The sequence below is a fragment of the Anthonomus grandis genome, chromosome 20 (genome assembly GCF_022605725.1).
Source record: "Anthonomus grandis grandis chromosome 20, icAntGran1.3, whole genome shotgun sequence".
NCBI classification, from domain to species: Eukaryota; Metazoa; Arthropoda; class Insecta; order Coleoptera; family Curculionidae; genus Anthonomus; species Anthonomus grandis.
Window position 1 is genome coordinate 5133790 of NC_065565.1, and position 24987 is coordinate 5158776.

General features: G+C 32.1%; 2 protein-coding genes across 3 annotated transcripts in view; both read left to right on the top strand.

Moving 5' to 3' along the window:
• The first annotated feature begins 552 nt into the window (after positions 1-552).
• The window catches only part of LOC126747989 (protein hu-li tai shao), a 106172-nt gene continuing 81737 nt past the window's right edge, over positions 553-24987 (top strand). For both annotated transcript variants that reach the window (XM_050456979.1, XM_050456980.1), the window contains exon 1: positions 553-929. The gene's annotated coding sequence lies outside the window, so the exon portion shown is untranslated. The remainder of the gene's footprint in view (positions 930-24987) is intronic.
• Positions 16785-18215, top strand: LOC126747948 (serine/threonine-protein kinase 3-like). Its single transcript, XM_050456927.1, has one exon. It carries the CDS (start codon positions 16785-16787, stop codon positions 18213-18215), a length of 1431 nt encoding a protein of 476 aa, XP_050312884.1.

Consider the following 24987-nt stretch of genomic DNA (forward strand, 5'->3'; position numbering starts at 1 on the left):
TACTTCAGTTGCCTGAAAGAAGAGAACAGTGAATCCAGTTGCCTGGAAGAAGGAAGAAATCACTCAGAGTTACTTGAAAGAAGAGAACAGTGAATCCAACTGCTTGGAAGAAGGAAAAATTGTCTGAGAGTTACCTGAGAGAAGAGAACAATGAACCCAACTGCTAGAAGAATTAAAAAATGACTACAGTTGCTTGAGGGAAAATGACAACGGGTCCAATTGTCTGGGAGAAGGAAAAAAATAATTCCACTTGCCTTGGAGAGCAGGACAAATGTCCAACTGCCTGGAAGAAGTTAAAAATTACCCCAGTTGTCTGAGAGTAGAGAACGGTAAATACTACTGTCATTTTTTACTATTTTTATATATGTCTAAGAAATAATTGAGAAATTGTGTTTTTTCGTGTCAATAAAGAGTCAATAGAACGAAAAAAAAAAAACATAATTAACTTTTTATTTTTTTTTGGGCACCATGGGATTTTGGCTTAAGCGTAGGTAATTCCGCATCGGAAATCCGGCAACACCGTAAACACATTTGACAGATCCTACCCAACTGGAGACGGGCGTATAGACATGGTTTGCCCAATAACGTAAGTCGAAGAGGATACGTGAAAGACACAGAAAACAACGAGATTTTCCGCTTAATTTTCCTATTATAATATTGATCCGGAATAGTGGAGTTTGTGGCGATACCTACCTACGATATATAACCTCATTTCCATTTTTTTTTTTAATTTAAATTTTAATTGTAAACGAGACGCTATCGCCGCGTACTTGTACTACATGGGGCGTTGCTAATCTGCGGCATTTGTGACATTTGTTTTAATTTTTTTTTGCCTCTCGTTCTGGCCCGGTACCACCGCCTGTTGTTCGTTCGCTTCGAGTTATATCTGCTACTTTTGGCCCCTTTGTGTTGGATTAACCTGTAATCAAGTAAGTTTTATTTATTGATTATCCTAGTGGCCTAATAAAGCCGTTTAAAACAACACTACTGTTTGGATACCAACCTTGTTTAAAGGTGACATCAGGGTGTGTCAAGTAGAAACTCCCAATTAAGTCAAGTCAATAATAAAAGGGTATTATGTATGTATTCACCCTAACAACAATAAATACTTTTCAATAGTCGCATACATAAATCGAACTTATTTTCAGTCTTACAAAAGATAATACAGAGTTTCTCTTCAACTATGACCAGAATTAAAAAATATTGTACAGATGTATTTGAAGCAATTTATTTTTAAAAACTTAGCAGGTATTATCCTTCGAGTAACACAGCCACTTCCCTCTTCTAAAAACATTTATATATATACTTCAATAATTTCTATAGTTCTTTAAATGGCAAATATGTATCTAGATAGTCAAAAACTTCTAAAGTGACTTAAATACAATGTTAAGGATACAATTAAAAGATAATTACAGCCAGAAATGATTGGAATTAGTTTTATAGAGTAGCTTTTTGTATGGAAGCTATAAACTCTTGAGGTATCATCGAAGAGTGTGGCCTAAATCACAGTTTCATTTCATTTATTTATAATCCAAAAATTTTGTTACATAAATTCTTATAAAAGTACAAAATAAGCACCTAAGTTACTTAATACTTCGATGACTTTCTGATTAGTTACATTCTTAATATCAGAGCGGATTAAGTTATAAAATTTTGCTCCCAAATAATCTATAAAAAGAAGATTAATTTGCTTATGATTTTGTGGCAAAGTAAGATTGTTATGCATATTTTACTCCTGGTACCTTCGGAATGCATGATTTGTTTTTTTTAAATATCAGTACTACTTATAACAGAACATACTTTTTCTATATAAAGATGATTTATATCGCTAATATTAGAGTTATATAGTAGCTCAGTTGCATAAAGTCTATTTTTCTTATAAATTATTTTAAGAATGTAATTTTGGACAACTTTTAACCATTGAAGAATAGACTTGTAAGTACCATCCCATACTATTATACAATAAGAAAGGAGAGACTCCACTAAAGATTTATACACAAGCAAACACAATTTGTTGCCGAGTATTACTGAAAGAACATAACATTTTTGTATTAGGTTTCGGAATGTACCATAAAGATAATAAATATGATCACTCCATTTTAAGTATTGGTCAATTATAATTCCAAGATATTTTGTTTTGTTTGTTTCTGTGATTACTTTGTTTCTTGTAGTGTTGACAGTGATACTAGTAAAAAGTGTAAAAGCTATGTAATTTGTTTTTTCCATGTTAATCGTGAGTTTCTGGGTACAAAACCAATCTCTTACCTGCCCAAAACCCACACGCAAAGTATTTTTTACTTCTTCCCATGTATTGCCTCTAATTATTAATTAGTAACATAACACAGATTTTTTCATTTATTTAGTTGGAGGAGTCAGTAAATCCTGACACCCTACCACATTTATTGATTTTATAACTAAGTTACAATTTTTTCCAATTTTTGCCTGATTGCTTTTACAAATTTAGGTGGTTTTAATGCCTAGGTGCAAAATATACACCTGTGTACCTTATTTATCTCTTGTGATTGTTAATATTAAACAAACAGCTAAATTTAATAACCTTAATCACAAAAATACCCAATATATTTACACTAAATAATCTGTGAAAAAGGACTATATGTATTATCAAGGGTTATTTTAATAAAAAAAATGTTTTTTTTCTGTAAAAAATAATTGGTAAGGGTAGTGTTAATTAAAAAAAATTACCCTTACCCCCCCACCCACCCCACATTTTTATCCAATAAGAAATTCTCCTGCAAGATCACTGTTTTCCAAATTTTTTTTTATTCACCTCAGTTGACTTCTTCAATTTGGGCTGTACAAGAGGTCAAATATAAACAAACCTGTACTATACCATCCACCTCCTTCAAGGCCCTTGAACGACTCAATCAATTTTCTCAACAGTAGTTAAAACAGGAATTTTGGAAAACCCTTTGGCATATCCCTGGACAATTATATAGAGAAGCTCTCCATTAAATTTCATGATTCTAGATTAACTAGTTTAGGAAATAGACTGATTTTTATGTTAGTCCAGCCTAGAATCCGTATGCCAAAACCTATTTCCCAAATTTTTCCGAGTTAAGACAGGAGTTTTGGAAAACCCTTTGAGACATCCCTGGACAATTATATACAGAAGATTATTTTGTAATGACTGCAAAGTGTTTCCAAAAGTCTAAATTATGACGAGTACAATGTAAGTTGGCAATTTTAATTATCCATGCTAAGGAAGTATTCTGATCAGTGATTTTTCAGAAGAATTTCTTACTGATAAACAGTGTGGGGTGGGTGGGGGGCCAAGGGTTGTTTTAATAAAAAAAACGTTTTTTTTTTGTAAAAAATAATTGGTAAGGGTAGTGTTGATTAAAAAAATTACCCTTATCCCCCCCACCCACCCCACATTTTTATCCAGTAAGAAATTCTTGCAAGATCACTGTTTTCCAATTTTTTTTTATTCACCTAAGTTGACTTCTTCAATTTGGGCTGTACAAGAGGTCAAATATAAACAAACCTGTACTATTCCATCCACCTCCTTCAAAGCCCTTGAACGACTCAATCAATATTCTCAACAGTAGTTAAAACAGGAATTTTGGAAAACCCTTTGGCATATCCCTGGACAATTATATAGAGAAGCTCTCCATTAAATTTCATGATTCTAGATTAACTAGTTTAGGAAATAGACTGATTTTTATGTTAGTCCAGCCTAGAATCCGTATGCCAAAACCTATTTCCCAAATTTTTCCGAGTTAAGACAGGAGTTTTGGAAAACCCTTTGAGACATCCCTGGACAATTATATACAGAAGATTATTTTGTAATGACTGCAAAGTGTTTCCAAAAGTCTAAATTATGACGAGTACAATGTAAGTTGGCAATTTTAATTATCCATGCTAAGGAAGTATTCTGATCAGTGATTTTTCAGAAGAATTTCTTACTGATAAACAGTGTGGGGTGGGTGGGGGACCAAGGGTTGTTTTAATAAAAAAAACGTTTTTTTTTTGTAAAAAATAATTGGTAAGGGTAGTGTTGATTAAAAAAATTACCCTTATCCCCCCCACCCACCCCACATTTTTATCCAGTAAGAAATTCTTGCAAGATCACTGTTTTCCAATTTTTTTTTATTCACCATGTTGACTTCTTCAATTTGGGCTGTACAAGAGGTCAAATATAAACAAACCTGTACTATACCATCCACCTCCTTCAAGGCCCTTGAATGACTCAATCAATTTTCTCAACAGTAGTTAAAACAGGAATTTTGGAAAACCCTTTGGCATGTCCCTGGACAATTATATAGAGGAGATTATTTTTTATTGATTGCAAAGTGTTTCCAAAAGTCTAAATTATGACGAGTACAATGTAAGTTGGCAATTTTAATTATCCATGCTAAGGAAGTATTCTGATCAGTGATTTTTCAGAAGAATTTCTTACTGATAAACAGTGTGGGGTGGGTGGGGGGCCAAGGGTTGTTTTAATAAAAAATCTTTTTTTTTGTTGTAAAAAATAATTGGTAAGGGCAGTGTTGTTTAAAAAAATTACCCTCACCCCCCCACCCACCCCACATTTTTATCCAGTAAGAAATTCTTGCAAGATCACTGTTTTCCAATTTTTTTTAATTCACCTAAGTTGACTTCTTCAATTTGGGCTGTACAACAGGTCAAATATAAACAAACCTGTACTATTCCATCCACCTCCTTCAAGGCCCTTGAACGACTCAATCAATTTTCGCAACAGTAGTTAAAACAGGAATTTTGGAAAACCCTTTGGCATGTCCCTGGACAATTATATAGAGGAGATTATTTTTTATTGATTGCAAAGTGTTTCTATAAGTCTAAATTATGACGAGTACAATGTAAGTTGGAAACTTTAAATATCCATGCTAAGGAAGCATTCTGATCATAATTAGTTAAGCAATGGAGAGTTAGGGAGATTATTTATTATCTTGTACAAGAAATATAACATTAAGTTGAAGTGTGTTATCAATAGTCCGAGCAGCATAAATTAGAGACTGTGATCTTGAAACTAAAATTCTGAGACTGCATTTTCATATTTTAATAAATAATATTAATGATATATGTAAAAGTCTATTTGTTAACAAAGAATATACATTGACACCATCATACCATAAAAATCCTGTTGCTAATCGTACAAGCCTCTAAGTGACTTAACACTTGTGTGTGTCTATAAAAAGGTTTATATTTAAATAATATTTATTTTAATTACTTGTTTACAATAATTTTTTTAATGTCAATCCATTAAAACACAGAGTATCGATTTATTTAACTTGTATGTACAACATGCAATCCAATATCATATAAAATAAAATAGACATAAGAGAGTTAAGGTTGAAAAGAATTTTATGTTGTAAGAATTAAAGTGGCTCCAATTACTCAGTTTCTATAATATGGAGTATTCATCATAAACGTGGGGATTTTTTCTACATGTGAGTATTTTTTCAATCCCTGCTGTTGATTCTTCGCTCTATAACATCTTATTAAATATAATGTTATCTTTATTTTTCATATCTATAATATCATTGCAATAATCTAGTTTTATTATTCCATGGTTATTTGTTAATTTTAGTCATTATTTTGAAAGAATGGTATCAACTCTTTGAATCTTTTTTTCTGCATTCAAAGTAGTTTTACTTCTTCTATATGTACTTGCAATTCTTAGGTAATAGATTTTTAACTTGTTTTTCACCAATTGTTATTTTTAATTAAGTAAGATTTGTTATTTTATTTATATGTGTATTATAAATTCATCATTTTTTAAATATTCATTTAATATAATAATAATAATAATAATAATAATAATAATAATATGTTTATTAGTCACCAAAAAATTACAGCATTTAAGCACAAAGAATAAAACTAATAGGTAAGTGTCTTAACTTTTACAAAATTTCAAATATTACAAAATTCCACTAAATATTGAGTATTTCATCATTTACCAATAACAATAAAAAATCGAAAAATTTGTAACAAAATAAAAAAGCTAATAATGCAAGGTGACCAACAGGCCATAATATGGAGATTTACAGAGATATCCCTTACACAAAAGGCTCCCTGAATTCTGTTGAGGCCAAAAAAAAAAATAATAAAAAAAAACAATAATTGAATAATAATAATAATATGTTTCCTGTCCTGGTAAAACTAAATAAAAACAAATTAATTAATAATCAATATTTAAAGTATATTTTTTTGGTTTTTTATTTATTACAAAACTGAAGAAATTTTAGAATTACGAGTACAATTTTTAAGGATAAGCATGTATTGGTAGTTTTAAGGATTTTTGACTACTGTTATACTACAATAACATCAATATTCATGTATCCACAGACTGGACACCTTTGAAAGTTTAATTCAAATAAAAGAGTAACATCATTACTTAAACTTACATCACCTTACTTTACTTTATAAAAACAGTGATTTTTCAGAAGAATTTCTTACTGATAAATAGTGTGGGGTGGGTGGCGGGCCAAGGGTTGTTTTAATAAAAAACTTTTTTCTTTTTGTGAAAAATAATTGGTAAGGGTAGTGTTGATTAAAAAAAAATTACCCTTAACCCCCCACCCACCCCACATTTTTATCCAGTAAGAAATTCTTCTTCAAGATCACTGCTTTCTAATTTTTTTTTTAATTCACCCAAGTTGACTTCTTCAATTTGGGCTGCACAAGAGGTCAAATATAAACAAACCTGTACTATTCCAACAACCTCCTTCAAGGCCCTTGAATGACTCAATCAATAGACCAGAATATTGAGTCTAGTAGTGCATTTGTAGAGGAAGACCTTCATCTTGGATTTTTCAAAGTTAGGACAGGAATTTCGCAAAACCCTTTGGCACATCCCTGGACAGTTCTATAGAGATGTTCTTCGTTAAATTTCATCATTCTTATGTAACTAGGTTAGGAAAAACCCTGATTTTCATGTTAGTCCAGCCGAGATTCTGTATGCCAAAACGTACTTCCCAAATTTTCCCGAGTTAAGACAGGAATTTCGGAAAACCCTTTGACACATCCCTGGACAATTATATAGAGAAGATTATTTTGTTATGACTGCAAAGTATTTCCAAAAGTCTAAATTATGACGAGTAACAATGTAAGTTGGCGGCTTTAATTACCCTTACTAAGGAATCATTCTGATCATAATTAGTTAAGCAATGGAGAGCAAAGGAGAATATTTATTATCTTCTAGAAGAAATATAGCATCAAGTTGAAAAGTGTTATCAACAGTCCGAGCAGCATAAATTAGAGACTGTGATCTTGAAACTAAAATACCGAGACTGCATTTTCATATTTTAATAATATACATTGACACCATCATAGCATAAAAAATCCTGTTGCTAATCGTACAAGCATCTAAGTGACTTAACACTTGTGTGTGTCTATAAAAAGGTTAATGTTTAAATAACATTTATTTTAATTACTTGTTTACAATAATTTTTTTAATGTCTATCCATTAAAACACAGAGTATCAATTTATTTAGCTTGTATGTGACAACATGCGACCCAATATCATTTAAAATTGGTTAAATAATTACAAAATCACTGATCTAATTTTTTTAAATTTCTTTCATTGATTTTTTAATAAAAGTGTTTTCTCCGCAATCATTGCATCTCATCTTCAATTGAGGGCTTCTGAGAAAATTCCTTATTAGTTGATGAGTTGTACGTATTCTTCTACTGTACAGAATTGTATAAACTTCCTCATTCAGTTTAAACGATTGTTATTCAACTTTGCACTAAAAGCTTCTTCTTTAAAACCATAACGTTATTGCATCGGGTCGCACTGTCACCAGTCTTGTCGTAAAAAGGACGTCGACCCAGTTGTGTATCACATACACAAGCAGTCATAGCTGTAAAGTTTTTTTTTTGCACAATTTTTATGGAACGTTCTTTCATTTTCTAGTGCAAGAAGACCAGTTATATATTGAATGTATATAATTTAAATTAACTGACTTTGGGTGCTTTGGTAATAGAGTACATGTATTGTACAAGTTACTGTGAAAAATTCAAGGGATGTTTGTTGTGCTGATGACATTCTGGCATTATTTTCCTAGGCCTATTTGTCTGCATAACCCTATTCATGGAAGGCAGATGTTCAGGTGCAATTTCAACTTGATGTTATCTTTACTAGTGCAGAGAAGGCCTTTGACAAAGTCAATCATAAGCTGCTCAAGGAACTCACTAAGTTTCATTCACTCATATACCTTTCTAACAGGATGCATCTTTCTCAAATTTGTACATAGCATCATCAAGTGTCCTTCAAGGTTGCACTCCTGTTATTCTCTATCTTTATTAATGACTCAAACTGTTTTATTTGCTGATGATGTGCATTATATTCACATATAACAAAAATACTTTAATGTGAGCCACACCTAGAATATGGTGCTATAATATAAAATGAAAAGGTTCCAAAGAAATTGGCATATACGTACCTATATAATTATGATAGTATGTTGATCAGATTTGATACTCAAAAACTGAGTGTCTAATATAATAATAAGTTAATTGTGTTGGAGTCTAATTATACAAAATTATCTCTGTGACCGATGGAAGTATGATGATTGTTTTATTACAACTATGTCCAGTTGTGCACCTTTTTGACCATAAATTCCATGATTGCAATAAGGTGTATTGAATAGTGAGAATCTGGATTTATTTGTTGGTTCTGTCAAATAAACACAAGTGTTAATCTGGTATGACACTCCTTTTTCAATTGTATTTAGTATTGTCTAATGTGATTATTTTTTTGCAAGATATAATATTTGAAGTATTTATTATATTTGAATTAATCTATGTATTAGAGGTATACTGCTTAAAATTTTTAATTTAATTCCAAACAACATCAAGAGTGTTTATAGGTTCAAAACATTTAAAAAATTATGTAAAAACTCTTCATCTAGGTTAGGGTATACTAGGAGCACATGCAGATATTCGGTTATCTAGGTGCATATTTTGTAATTTTGTATGTCTATGTTATGCATTATATTTATGTATGTGGATATGTTTTGTTATTGTTTTTTCTCTGCTTCTGTTAATGCCTCTGTCAGGTTTTCGCAAATTATATAAAATAAATAAATCAAATAAAATTATTCTGTACATATTATGATATTATTCGATGATATAATTAATCACTTACCTGTTATCTGCTTATGAACAAGCTGGCAGGTTGTAAGTACATGTTCAAGATAAAATGTGACTAAGAGAAACACTTGAGTTCGGATTCATACATGTATAAGCTCTTAGAAGTTAAAAAGTAGTAAAGCTGATGAATTACAGATAAATTTACTTTTTAGTGACCTTCAAGCAACCTGGAGAACTTATTATGATAATAAATGATATGATAAAAACTGGATCATTAAAAGAATCTGGTACAGGGGTAGATGGGCATGTATCAGTGATAACTGATCATCTGAGTATAGTGTGAAAATAAAATATAACAAAAGCCAGAAAAACATGTCTGATAACAAAACAGCTATTGGACAATTTAAACCATTGTTTTTCACTTACTCATTTAATATGACATTTGACAAACACACATTGTGTAGGTAATATGTATTAATAAATATTTGATATGATTTATTGATTATTATCACCATTTTGTGTCTGTTCGAATATTGTGGGTTGTACAGTAGTTTCACATGGGAGGCCCTATTAGAGAAGTTTATTATTTATTACTGGTTTTTCTTTAGAGTATTTATTTTGGCTCTTTAGTACAGGTGTAAGTACATAATTTACATCCCTAGGAACATTTCTATATAAAATATAGTAGTCTCCCATTAATTCCTTGTAATTAATTCCTTTTTTACTCAGGTTTAATAATTCTATAATTTATAAATTTTTCTTTACTTCTTATTAATCTCTCCACCCAACAAAACATTTAGATGCTATATGATGCTCACAAGATTTGACCTTACCAAACACCTGGTTTGGTCAAATTCATATCACTAAATTATGATCACTGTTTTTTGGTATTTAAATACTTTGTGTTCGAATTTATTAATATGTGTAAAAAGGTAATCAATGAGAGTGATAGGACTTTTTGAACATCTTGTGCTGCCTCTCACATTTGTTCTATTCCAATTAATTGTAACACGGTTTTTTATTTTTTATGATAAAAAAAATTAAATAATCAGTATTAAAGTTCCCAATAATGGACTTCATGTTCACTAAGGATTACATATCTCTAAAATATTTGGGAAATTAACATCAAATCATATAGTAAACAAATAAGAACATGATAAAAACAATGTTGACTCTATTTATTTATTTTATTATTCCAGATACTTGACTTGTGAGTGTAGAATCTTAGGCACTATAGGCACCAGACAGTTGATCTTTGAATAAGTTTTTGCAGAGTTTCAAGCATTTGAGCCATGGATTAATTTTTCTAGAATTTCTTCAGACAATTGACTGAAATTCTTATTTAATCCCAGGCAATTGAGCCATTGATAAGTTTATTCAAGTTTCATGCAGTTGACTGTAATTTTCATTAAGTTCCAAGCAGTTGAGTTATGCCCATATATTTCCAGGCAGTTACAGGGAAAACTGCCTGGAAAAAATGCATTTATATTTTAACTGTCTAAAATCAGGAAAAGGTATACATTACCCAACGACCTGGAATATAGATATCTAGGTTCAAATTATTTTAAATTCCAGGCAGTTGAGTTTATTTGTTTTTGTTACTTTCCAGGCAGTAGAATTAAAGTTTCTCTTATTAACTGTCTAAATTGGAAAAAAAATCATTAACTGCCTGGAATTCCTGGAATTTGGAAGTATGAAGAAAGACTAGTATAGGACAGATAGATAGTCTATCCTATTCTGTGACCTTAGCAAAGCTAAACATATTTGATACCAATAGAATCAGGCTCGTCTCAACTTACTTACAGTATTGCTGGAAGGTAGTGAATAGACAACTACCGCACCAGAAAGCATCAAAGTGGGTGTCTCTGTTCTAGGACCAGTTTTCTTCCCGATTTTTATCAATAATCTCCCCCTTGAAAACCGGTCAGTCAGGGTGTTTTCATAAGACTATAACTCTGCTAACTCTTTGTTTATCATTAACCCTACCCTTCAATATAGTACATAAGTTACTTCCTTGACTTTTATGTCTCACTTTTCTAATTTGAAGAGTTGTACCGAGGGGCCAAAGATGTTGTGTCACTGATTAGACACAGATCAATTTAGAACAATGAAAATGTTAACATTGCCAAATTGGACTTTGGAATTAAAAATATTAAAGGCCTTAGACAGATTAATTTAGTGACATCTAGTTGTTTGGTGGTATCACTAAGTAAATTAAGATACTGTATTGCAGTCATATATGTATATAACTTGTTGTGTCCACATTTCATTCTCATTCAGTCTGAAGAGTCTGCCATGAACACCTACACACACACACATAAAACGAACGACAGGACTTTAAAAACTGGTTTGCAAGGCACGGTATTATTTCACATACAGGGTGTCAAATTGAAAACTTTCAATGCAAATATCTCTGAAACTAAAAAATTTAAAGAAAAGCGCAATTTGGTACAAATGTTATACAGGTAGGAGGTAGGGGGAACTACAACCACCATATTTTGTTGTGATGCCTTAAATTAAAGGTCTTTTAGAGTAGTATATAATTTTAAAATTTTATACAGGGTTAAAGAAAGGTATATGAGTTAAATAAAATAAGCTCTGTTTTTATAAAGTGTTATTTTATTTAATTAGATGCTCTAAATGCTTTTTGTCAGTTTTGTCTGATGATGAAGTCATATTTGCCACTAACAATCACCTGAGGTCGGTCACTAACTACCATCCTGCTTATGAAATAAGTATTCTTATTAATTGTCATTTACATTAAGTATGATTTTGTTGTCATTAATAATTACCTTGCATGATTTGGGATACTGCTTTTAGTGGGCAAGATATTAATAAATGCATTGATGTTTTTTTACAAAGCTCTCTATTTTTTTAAATTTGTTTAAATTATCTAATTTTCCCACTTGGTTTAGTAGAAAATTACAGAATTTTTCAAATTTGAGAAATAAATGTAAAACTGTTCGTCATGAATGTTTTAGGTCATATATTGAAAAATTATCCTTTGTTATTTTGGAAACACATCAATAGATTGTGTAGGTTTGGTTCGTACCCCAATATTATGCATATGAAAGCCGAAGTAATGGTCAAGATTTTGTAAACTTATTTGCTACGTATTTTAAAACTACATACAGGCAACCTATCATCAAGGTTTATAAGTATGATTACAGTCTGGATTTAAATTGCATCTCTTTTTCTTTGTTGGACAAATTTGGTGAAATTTTATGCCTTTTTTTCTTAAAAATTATGTGTGTACATTACTAGCCTCTACATCACCTTTTTCTTTTTAACACCAATTCATACAAATGATGTTAGAACTGCAGAATGGAATACAAACTGTATGCTGGTCGCATACAGTTTGTATTCCAAGTACTATATAAGTAATTACAAATAAGTAAGTACATCTCTGATGACCGAGTGAAGATTTTCAGTACTGAATCCTACTAACTATTCATAAATAATAAACAGAACTCATTTTTCAATTGCAAGAAGCATATTTATAGGGCGATAGTGTTTTGGACAATTTTTACAAAATTTGTTTAGATGTTAACTGGCAGGGCATGACTCAGTCTCCTGATCCGCTTTCCACATTTCACGTCACTCTTATAAACATGTTTTCAATAGAGCGTTTCCATTAAAGGCAGGTAAGAAGTCTTATTTTTCGCATTTTTATTTCCATTTAAAATAATTAAACTTAAGGTAGGTAACACAGAAACGTTTTTCTAACCACTTTACTAAAAAAGATGTTAAAAAGTGCACATTTAACTTCAAGTCAGTAAAATAATCTATTGGAGAATTCTTCAAGAACAGGACATGCATCAATTATTCTCTGACGTAGATCGAAGATAGATTCTGGCTGGGTGACGTAGATTTTTTGTTTCAAGTAGCCCCATAAAAAAAAGTCCAGAGTTGTAAGATCAGGCGACCTGGCTGGCCACTCGGTAGGCCCTCGACGACCAATACACCTATTAGGGTAGGCATTAGTCGAAATATGCTTTAATATTTCTGCTCAAGTTTCCAACTCAAATTCATGAGGATTGTCTTCAATGATCTCAAGGATCACTGGTTCTACTGCATTTTCCAACATATTTAAGTAAAGGTCCCCTGATGTCAAATTTTGGTCTTTACTACATCTGAACAGGTGCAAAAAAATAAGATTTTAAAAGGCTGCCATTTTACTATGGGTAGAAGTAATGACTTAATATTCTAGGACCATAAAGCATTCAGTGGTTCAGTTCTATTTAATTTTATTGTTCAAAATGGCGCACCACCGCCATTTTGAAGTTTTGCAGGGACCAAAAAGTAGGATTTAGGTTGTTGCTTATGATGCGTTCCAAATAACAAATTTTTATATAAACGCATTCAAAAGATAAGAGGGGGGGAGGAGAAAGGGGACAATTAAGAGCCACACTGTATATGGTGGTAAAAAGTATATGGAAATTACAAGACTAAGAAGTTTACGTATGATTTATTAACAATGATTTCATAGTGCTGCTTAAATTTGAAGTTTGACTGCATGTACACACCAAGGTCTTTAAAATTTAAAAAGCATTTTTTTTCAAGCAATTATTTTCTGCAAAAAATCGTTTTTCATTAATCTTACGCTTAGCCCCCCACCCACCCCACACTATTTACCAGTAAAAAATTGTTTTCAAAAATCATTGTTTTCCAAAATAATACACATGAATAACAGCTGGTTTCGTTGTTAATATCTAATCTAAGACAGTTTGTTTATTTAAATTTGATATAATTAAATACAGGTATATTAATAAATATTTAATACAAAAACAGTGTTATTAGATTGGATATTATGGATGAAAAACAGTGATTTTTCAAAGGAATTTCTTACTGGGAAAACGTTTGGGGTGGGTGGGGGGGGGGGTAAGGGTTGTGTTTATGAAAAACAATGTTTTTGCAGAAAATATATTTTAAATTCTTAATTTAATACCACTGTTTATTTAAATTTGATAGAATTTTATATATAAATATTTAGTATAAAAACAACGTTACTACATTGGATATTATGGATGAAAAACACTGATTTTTCAAAGGAATTTCTTACTGGAAAAACGTTTGGGGTGGGTGGGGGGGGGTAAGGGTTGTGTTTATGAAAACCAATGTTTTTGCAGAAAATATATTTTAAATTCTTAATTTAATACCACTGTTTATTTAAATTTGATAGAATTTTATATATAAATATTTAGTATAAAAACAACGTTACTAGTTTAGATATTATGGATGAAAAACAGTGATTTTTCAAAGGAATTTCTTACTGGGAAAACGTTTGGGGTGGGTGGGAGGTGGTAAGGGTTGTGTTTATGAAAAACAATGTTTTTGCAGAAAATATATTTTAAATTCTTAATTTAATACCACTGTTTATTTAAATTTGATAGAATTTTATATATAAATATTTAGTATAAAAACAACGTTACTAGTTTAGATATTATGGATGAAAAACAGTGATTTTTCAAAGGAATTTCTTACTGGGAAAACGTTTGGGGTGGGTGGGGGGGGGGGGTAAGGGTTGTGTTTATGAAAAACAATGTTTTTGCAGAAAATATATTTTAAATTCTTAATTTAATACCACTGTTTATTTAAATTTGATAGAATTTTATATATAAATATTTAGTATAAAAACAACGTTACTACATTGGATATTATGGATGAAAAACTGTGATTTTTCAAAGGAATTTCTTACTGGGCAAACGTGTGGGGTGGGTGGGAGGGTTAAGGGTTGTATTATGGAAAAACAATGTTTTTGCAGTAAATATATACGCAATATTTGATTTAATAACACTGTTTATTTAAATTTGATAGAATTTTATATATAAATATTTTGTATAAAAACAGCGTTAGAGTAGCAGCTTTTATAGTTTCCTAGATACCCATACATGTACAGGGTGTCCCATTTTGGGCACTTTTGCGGGATATCTCCGTTATTTTTAGAGATAGAGAGTTGCGGTTTTCGCGACACTGTGCTACTTTTTCGTAAAACTAAAGATGATGCTGTTAACAAAATTTTCATAGCCCTTTTATTTTTTAAGATACAGGGCATTTTTTAAATTTTTGCTTTTTGGGACCCCCGTCGTATCTCCGTTATTTTTACAGTTTTTGTTAAAGTAAATACTCATTCTTATAGATTTTTTTCCGTAGAATCTAGTGGTATAGATTTTTGATGAATAGTTTTTGAGTTATAACCCAAACTTATGTTTTTTTTAATGGAACACCCTATATATTTATAATTCATAAAATTGGCCTTTTTTTACCTTTTCAAAAATATATAACAGTATGGAGTTATTTTCAAAAATACGCAAATGACTAACAATTTTCTAAATTAAATGCATAATTTAATAGTAGGGCATCAATAACAATAATAGACAAATTAATAACGACAAATGGGGAATTGCATCATTCTTTTTTTTTTTTTTTGTAATAAAGAAACATAAAAAACAAATATATAAATTTAATAAACACTATAAGAAAACAATATTTTTACAAGAGATGTTCAAAATATCCACAATCTTCTCTTATACAAAATTGGCACATCTTTGTAATCATTTTTACAATTGATCTTGTATATACCCGCCATAAAAAAATCTAAAATCGAAAGATCGGGGGACCGTGGAGGCAATCTAACAGGTCCGTTGGTACCTATCCATCTTTGAGCAAAGTTATTTTCAAGAAATGCCCTTACTAGCCCAGAGTTATGACTTGGGGCACCATCTTGTTGTAGGTAGACAGTGTTATATTGGGCTAGAGGGATATTTTCCAGAAGTTCTGGAATAACCTATGTGCAAAAATTCGGTATACTATTTGTTTTCCCAAAATAAAGCAAGACGCACTCCAACTCCTATTTTCCTTATTGTATCCTTTAGGACGCGGCTGAATAAAAGATCCGTGCTCAAGTAATTTGTCCTTTAAACGAGCAAATATACCAAAAAAAGGGTTGCCTTCTCTCTGGATATCTAACAAGCATAAAACTACAACGTTAGAAATTGGTAGGTAGTCATATAACGGCTTCTAACTTACTCATGGAAATATAGTTCAGAAGCTTCATCAACATTCTTATTGCTTTGTATAAAACAGACAAGCATATCATATTTTTCATAATTTTCAAATTCACAAATAACAAAAATCAATATTTTCGTTATTCATTTAAAAACAGAGAAATGTCAATCAAAACCCGAAGATAGTTTACATTAATTAATTTATTTATTAACAGTATCCACCAATTTTACAAAAATAAAATAATACAAAAGATACTAATATTAATTCAACTTAAGCTTGATAATAGTAAGACATAAATCAATGTTACAAATTAATTTAAAGAAACATGTTAAATTAATAAAAAATAATTCTTTATATTTTTCTAAAATCTTCAGTTTTACGCAAAAGTGGCACAGTGTCGCGAAAACCGCAACTCTCTATCTCTAAAAATAACGGAGACATCCCGCAAAAGCACCCAAAATGGGACACCCTGTACGCCCAATTTGGGCCCCACTGTATATGACTACGAGTATACTGAGCCTTCGGTTTTGTTACTAACTAAAGCGTCGCACACCAGCCTATTTATTACTGTCACAGGTCATCTTTTTAGGTTTGGAGATCCCGCAGGGCCTGCAAACCGGACTGGACCGAAAAACCTAAAAGAGCATGAACTAATAAGACCTCACGAGTGCACCTTAAGAAAACCACCTTAAAGCGAGATGTCTGCGAGTAACTTGAAAATGCTCAGCGAGGAGAGCCTGACGCGACAACCGGAAGAAGTATTCGATATAATTTGCAAGCTGGGCGAGGGTGCCTACGGAAGCGTCTATAAAGCCTTGCACAAGGAGTCCGACAGTGTCGTTGCCATTAAGCAAGTCCCCCTGGACACCGACCTGCACGAAATAATAAAAGAAATCTCGATTATGCAGCAGTGCGACAGCCCTTACGTAGTGCGGTACTACGGCAGCTATTTTAAGAACACCGACCTCTGGATCATTATGGAGTATTGCGGCGCGGGTAGCGTTTCCGACATAATCAGGCTCAGGAAGAAAACTTTGACCGAGTGTGAGATCGCCACCATCCTCTCGGATGCTTTGAAAGGACTCGAATATCTGCATTCGAACAGGAAGATCCATAGGGACATTAAGGCCGGTAATATCTTGTTAAACACCGATGGACACGCGAAACTTGCCGACTTTGGGGTGGCTGGACAGCTCACCGAAACCATATCGAAGAGAAACACGGTTATCGGTTCGCCCTTTTGGATGGCCCCAGAGATAATCTTGGAGATCGGATACGATTGCGTGGCGGATATTTGGAGTATCGGTATTACCGCACTGGAAATGGCCGAGGGGAAGCCTCCTTACGCGGACATCCACCCTATGAGGGCCGTTTTTATGATCCCAACAAAACCGCCTCCAAGTTTCCGAGACCCCGACAGTTGGAGTGCCGAATTCATCGATTTCGTCAGTCTCTGTTTGGTGAAGAACCCTTGCGACAGGGCCTCCGCCACCGACCTGCTGCAGCACGTTTTCCTACAAAAGTCCGGTGGGGTGCAGGCCTTGACCCAGATGATATCTGAAGCGAACGAGATCCGAAAGAATCAGAGCTACAATAAAATGCCGATGACGCAGCATCAGAATAACCAGCAGGAGGTTGACGAGGTGGGTGCCACCTTGGTGCCGAGTAAAACGACCAGTCAGAGTGCCACGATGGTCACTCTGCAGTCGGATTTGGGCACCATGGTGGTGATCAATAGTGACGACGAGGACGGAGAGAGAACCATGAAGTCCGAGGAGGCGAAGAAGTACAAGCCGTTTTTTTTGGAGCATTTCGATCATACTGACGCTCATAAGTCGTATGTGGCATCTCACAGTGGTTACGGTCATTCGTCTGCGAGTGCTCTACCTCAGCAGAGTAGTGGGGTCGGTGTGGAGCCTCTGGATGTTAAATTGCAAAAAATCAAACCTGTGAACATGGATTTTGGGTTCCTAAAGGATTTAAGTTACGAAGAGCTGAAGGAGAGGTTCGATCTGCTCGATACGGCGATGGAGAAGGAGATCGAGGAGCTGCAAACTCATTATATATTGAAGAAGCAACCCGTGGAGAACATGATTCATAATAAACGAGAACGGAATAGGAACTTTTAAGATTTTTTCAATTTATTTTTTTGCTTTAAGTATAAACAACATGATAATACTTGTTGCTGCTTATGAAAATAGTAAATGCATTATATTATATAACATGATTGCTGATTTTTATTTTTTCGAAGTTTTTAGTATTTTTAATTACATAGAAATTATACACAGAAAGACAATTAAAGCAGCAAAATCTAATTATTATAGGGATCACTTAAATATGTCATCAAATAGGCAAAGAGAGTGTTGGTCGATTATTAATGATTTTAGACATTGCCATAGAAAAGTATCGGAACCGGAGACCGAAGACCTGACATTTTAAACGACTATTATTGTGATATACCTAATATCTTGCTCAAGGGCATTCGTAGTAACATTGATCCCTTACACTATCTTCAACAAGTGTCGGTTGAGCATTCATTTTTCTTTCATCCTGTCGAACTTACCGAAGTAAAAAATGAAATCAAACGCCTAAAAAACCATAAATCATCTGGAGCTGATGGGATATCTTCGAGGTTGTTACTCTTTTTGCCTGATTCAGCCTTAAATGCTTTAGTTTCTGCCATAAACAATTCTTTACATAATGGCATTTTTCCTTCATGTTTAAAAGAGGCAGTGGTTATCCCTCTTCATAAGGGTGGAGATTTGGATCAGCCTTGTAATTTCCGTCCCATTTCTATATTGTCTACCCTCTCTAAGGTAGTTGAAAAACTTGCAAAAAGCAGAATTTTGTCCTTTTTACATCATAATGGCATTTTGTCTGCAAATCAGGTTGGATTTCAAGCCGGTAAAGGGACTCATGATGCTGTTTTTAGCTTTTTGGAGAGCGTCTATGTGTCCTTGAATTCTGGAGAGTCATCGGCGGCAGTGTTTTGTGATCTATCCAAAGCATTTGACTGTGTGGATCATGGAATACTGTTATCTAAGCTCGATAAATATGGTTTTAGAGGCGTAGCGTTGCGATGGCTTGAGTCCTATCTATCAAATCGTACTCAGAAGGTTTCAGTGTCTGGGCGTTTGTCTGCTTCTAGATCCCTAAAATGCGGCGTTCCCCAGGGTTCAGTGTTGGGACCACTGTTATTTTTACTGTATGTGGATGACTTGAGTTCATTGAAACTGCAGGGCAAGGTGGTTCAGTTTGCTGATGATACCACCATACTATAGAGCCATAAAAATTCTGACTATATTAAGACTTGTATCCTTGAAGACCTTCAGATTTTATCAGGGTGGTGTGCTTCCAACAGGCTCGTGTTTAATGTAAGAAAGACGTCTATTATGGGGTTTAAGTGCGATGTTCAGGGTCTGATGTTTGACGAAAATTCCCTCTTGCAGAATAAAGAGTGCTGCAAGTTCCTAGGAATTACCATTGATGGTCGCCTTCGGTTTGAAGATCATATTTTACATTTAGCTGGGAAATTATCTTCTGGATGTTTCGCAGTAAGAATGGCAAAACAAGAGCTGGGAGGGGTGGTTGCACGTTCAGTGTACTTTTCACTTATTGAATCTCATATTCGGTATGGCTTGCCTTTTTGGGGTTTAACCAATAAGGGGCTACTTAACATTATCTTTGTTATTCAAAAAAAAGCAGTTAGATACCTGTGTTCTGCTAAGTTAAGAGATTCTTGCAAACCCCTCTTCATTTCGGAAAAAATCCTAACTCTTTTTTCACTCTTTATCTTAGAAACAGCTGCTCTTATTCACAAAATTCCCAAACTACCCTCTGACACTGGCCATTTGACTCGTCATGTAAATGATGTTCCCCTACCTATTCCTACGTCTTCCCTTACCAAAAACTGATTAATTTACATAAGTAAAAAAATTTACAATCATGTTCCTCTATGTGTTAGACATATATCGGATGTTAAGAAATTTAAAAGAGAATTAAAGTCGCTTTTATTGGCTAAGGCATATTATAACCTGGATGACTTTTTTTAATGATAGGTTTTAACCTTGGACATGTTGGAAAGTTTTCTTTTTTCCTTTTTTCTTCTCTAGTTTTGTCAACAAGTTTACCTTTAGTTAGTAATTCATTGTTTTATTTAGTTATCTTTAATTTAAGTATGTTCAAAAAGTTTTGTCTTCTTGTGTTTAATTTTGTTCATTGTTTTGTCAATTTTTGAAATTGTATTTGTGTTTTGTTTTTTTAGCTTGTAGGATGCTTGTACACAAGATTATTCTTACGTAATATAGCACATTTTCTTTCTTTCTTTCATAACCAAGAAGTTTATATATGCCTTATTAACAATGGTTTCATAGTGCTGATTAAGTTTGACTGCTTGAACACCAAGGTCCCTTTATTCATTAGGGTTATTTGAGAAGAGTATAGATCACCTATAATTTTCTGAAATAGCATTTTTTTCTCAGGCAATTATTTTCTGCAAAAAACTAGTTTTTTATTAATTTTACCCTTAGCCCCCCACCCACCCCACACTACTTACCAGTAAAAAATTGTTTTCAAAAATCATTGTTTTCCAAAATAATACGTATGAATAACAACTAGATACGTCGTTAATATCTAATATAATAAGACAGTTTGTTTAGTTAAATTTGATATAATTATATACATGTATATTAATAAATATTTAATACGAAAACAGTGTTATTAGATTGGATATTATGGATGAAAAACAGTGATTTTTCAAAAGAATTTCTTACTGGACAAATGTTTAGGATGGGTGGGGGGGTTAAGGGTTCTGTTAATGAAAAACAATGTTTTTGCAGAAAATATTTATTTAATATTTAAGTTAATAACACTGTTTATTTGAATTTGATATAATTTTATATATAAATATTTAGTATAAAAACAGTGTTATTAGACTGGATAATATGGACAAAAAACAATGATTTTTCATAATAATTTTTCTTAAATTTTTTAAAAAAGGCGTTTTTTCGCCAAGCATTTATTTTCTGCAAAAAGATCGTTTTTCATTAATCCTACCCTTAGCCCCCCATCCACCCCACACTATTTACCAGTAAAAAATTGTTTTAAAAAATCATTATTTTTCCAAAATAACACGCATGAATAACAGCTGGTTTCGTCGTTAATATCTAATCTAATAACATAGTTTATTTATTTAAATTTGATATAATTATACATATGTATATTAATAAATATTTAATACAAAAATAGTGTTATTAGATTGGATATTATGGATAAAAAACAGTGATTTTTCAAAAGAATTTCTTACTGGACAAATGTTTGGGGTGGGTGGGGGGTTAAGGGTTTTGCTTATGAAAAACAATGTTTCTGCAGCAAATATTTCTGCAATACTTAATTTAAATAACACTGTTTATTTAAATAAAAAGCATTTTTTTCTGAAACAATTATTTTCTGCAAAAAAGATCGTTTTTTATTAATCCTACCCTTAGCCCCCCACCCACCCCACACTATTTACCAGTAAAAAATTGTTTTAAAAAATCATTGTTTTCCAAAATAATACGTATGAATAACAACTGGATACGTCGTTAATATCTAATATAATAAGACAGTTTGTTTCGTTAAATTTAATATAATTAAATACATGTATATTCATAAATATTTAATGCAAAAACAGTGTTATTAGATTGGATATTTTGGATGAAAAACCGTGATTTTTCAAAAGAATTTCTTACTGGACAAATGTTTGGGGTGGGTGGGGGGTTAAGGGTTGTTTTGATAAAAAACAATGTTTTTGCAGAAAATATATATTCAGTAGTTAATTTAATAATACTGTTTATTTAAATTTGAAAGAATTTTATATATAAATATTTAGTATAAAAACTGCGTTATTAGATTGATTAATATATACGTAAAACAGTGATTTTTAGGAAGAATTTCATAAAATATTTGAGGTCCAGTAATCGGGTTTAAAATCTATGCCGAAATTTTCTCCCTTTTGTAAACAGAACTGTATATGATATACGTATATTCTCCAGTTTAATAAATATACTTTGACCATATACGGTTGATAAATATACCAATAGTTTTAATTTAAAAACTGTCTTTTTGAACCTAGAGAATGAAAAGTGTTCTATCACCAATAATTCTCTTAAAAAGCATTTTTTTTAGGCGGTCATTTTCTGCAAAAAATGGTTTTTTATTAATCCCACCCTTAGCCCCCCACCCACCCCATACTCTTTACCTGTAAGAAATTATTTAAAAAATCATCGTTTTCCAAAATAACACGCACGAATTAACTGAGTCTCAAGAATTCTCCAAGTATTGACAGCTCTCTCATCAAATCCAGTTCAAAAGTCAATGTAGTTTTGTGGGACATTTATTATTCAATTGCTCTCATTTAGTTTCATAAGTTGCCGTATATTTAATTGGGTTAGAAGACATTGCTTTCCATTTTACATAGATTTCTTGTATACATATCTTCCAAGCGATAATTTACAGATAATTATCAAGTATTGTATGACGAAGATTAATTATCGGCTTCTTAGATAACTTTCTCGACGTTTAGGTTGCCTCCTATAATTACGTGGTCGGCAAACCGAGTCGTTGGGACTACCAGACAATACAGGAACTGATTAATATAACCAGAGAAGAAATAACGGTTATTTTGTATTGTATGTCTGTCGCATAGTCGAAAGTTTACCTTCATTTTTTTGGTTTATTTGAACTTAAAAGTTGGGGATTTTATATGTAATTTTAACATTAGAATGTTCAAACCCACAATATTGTATCATTTCTCTTAGATGCATCAAACCACTCGGATGAACTTTTTCACTTTATTTATATGTTTTATAATGGTAAACGATGTTCAACATTCCTTACTGGGAACTGTAAACATTAGCGCAAGTATGACACAATATCTAAAAATAATTATTAAGTTTCTGAGCCTTCATTTTATATATTATAAATAAATTATCGCTGTTTAGTTTGACCTTGTCGCATAAAAAGTCTTTTTTTTTATTCTATATGACTAATAATGGTGATAGTATAAAAGCGACTATCTATTATTAATCAATCCTATGTTCCAGAGGTGAGAATAGATTTGATACAATAAAACCAACATGGTGCCTAGCCTTTGTGAGGTCGTTAACATTTAAAACGAACATACCTATAGTCAGTTGATAATGTCAGTATTTTTATTTGAATGGTTGCATCATCATTGCAGTAAGGCAGTAGCAAGATTTTTGATTTCCTATGGTGTAATATACAGGGAAGGATCTAGAGGAAAATTAAGGTATAACTTCAGGTTAACTGGCAGAAAATATTCGACTCTGTAAATAAAAAGTAGGTACATCTAATGGCCAATTAACACACTACCCTGCATTGAAAAAGCAGTTGTTTGCAATCAATCACTCAAAAAATTGATCATGATTAAGGTATTATTTAACACTAGTATTCCTTCTTTCATTAATTTCCAGATCATCAAACATTATATTATATTTAATTGACCATTTAGGGAAATCTTAATTTTGCAACAGAAATTACATCAATATCCCTTGTACCAACTCTCTAGGATTAATACTTGTTAAACAGTACCTAAATGAATTATTACAATTTCAGCTGTTACATAACTGAAAGTTGATTTAGTTGGGTTTTTCCTTGCAATTATGTGTTACAAAATGTGGTCTTAGGTTAAGCAAAGTTGGTGCCCTTTTTTATGTAGTATAATAAGCTGGTCCCATATACAGGGTGTTCGAAAAATAGACGGAGATATTTCAATGGGCGATTCCTTGTAAAAAAATATGAGAAAAAGTTTCACCCATTGAAATATCTCCGTCTATTTTTCGAACACCCTGTATACATACATAGAGATATATATGTGTATTCAAATAGTTCCAATTTATGTACAGACGTAATTAAATAATTTCAAAGGAATGATTGTGTTATGCCCATGAAAACTGCTATTGCAGGATGTAAATGGTTGAAAAAAAATACAGCAGGGATGAACTTTTAAGATACACCAGAAAGGTGCTGAATTGAGTGACAAAATGGCAGCACATTGTCAATTCAAGGGTGATGAAAAACAAGGTTTTTGCAGGAAATATATATTCAACATTTAATTTATTAACGTATTAATTTATGATATAATTTTATATATAAATATTTAGTACAAAAACAGCGTCACTAGATTGGATAATATGGACGAAAAACAGTGATTTTTCAAAGGAATTTCTTACTGGACAAATGTTTGGGGTGGGTGGGGGGGGTTTAGGGTTTTGTTGATGAAAAACAATGTTTTTGCAGAAAATATATATAAAATATTTAATTTATTAACATTTTTTATTTAAATTTGATATAATTTTATATATAAATATTTAGTAAAAAAACAGCGTTATTATTTATTAGATCGAAAATTTTGCATAACTTTTTTGTTATTAAAGATAGAGCTTTCATTTAAAAACTGTCAGGTACTCCTAGTGAAGGTGCATCTTGTACGTAATTATCTAAATTTGAGAAATTTACGGTTTTTGAGAAAAATCGAAATTTTGGTTTTTTACCATTAACATGTACTTTATTGATCGAAAATTTTGCATAACTTTTTTGTTAATAAAGATAGAGCTTTCATTTAAAAACTGTCAAGTACTCCTAGTGAAGGGGCATCTTGCACGTAATTATCAAAAACTGAAAAATTTGCGGTTTTTGAGAAAAATCGGAATTTCGGTTTTTTACCATTAACATGTACTTTATTGATCGAAAATTTTGCATAACTTGTTTGTTATTAAAGATAGAGCTTTCATTTAAAAACTGTCAAGTACTCCTAGTGAAGGGGCATCTTGCACGTAATTATCAAAAACTGAAAAATTTGCGGTTTTTGAGAAAAATCGAAATTTCGGTTTTTTACCATTA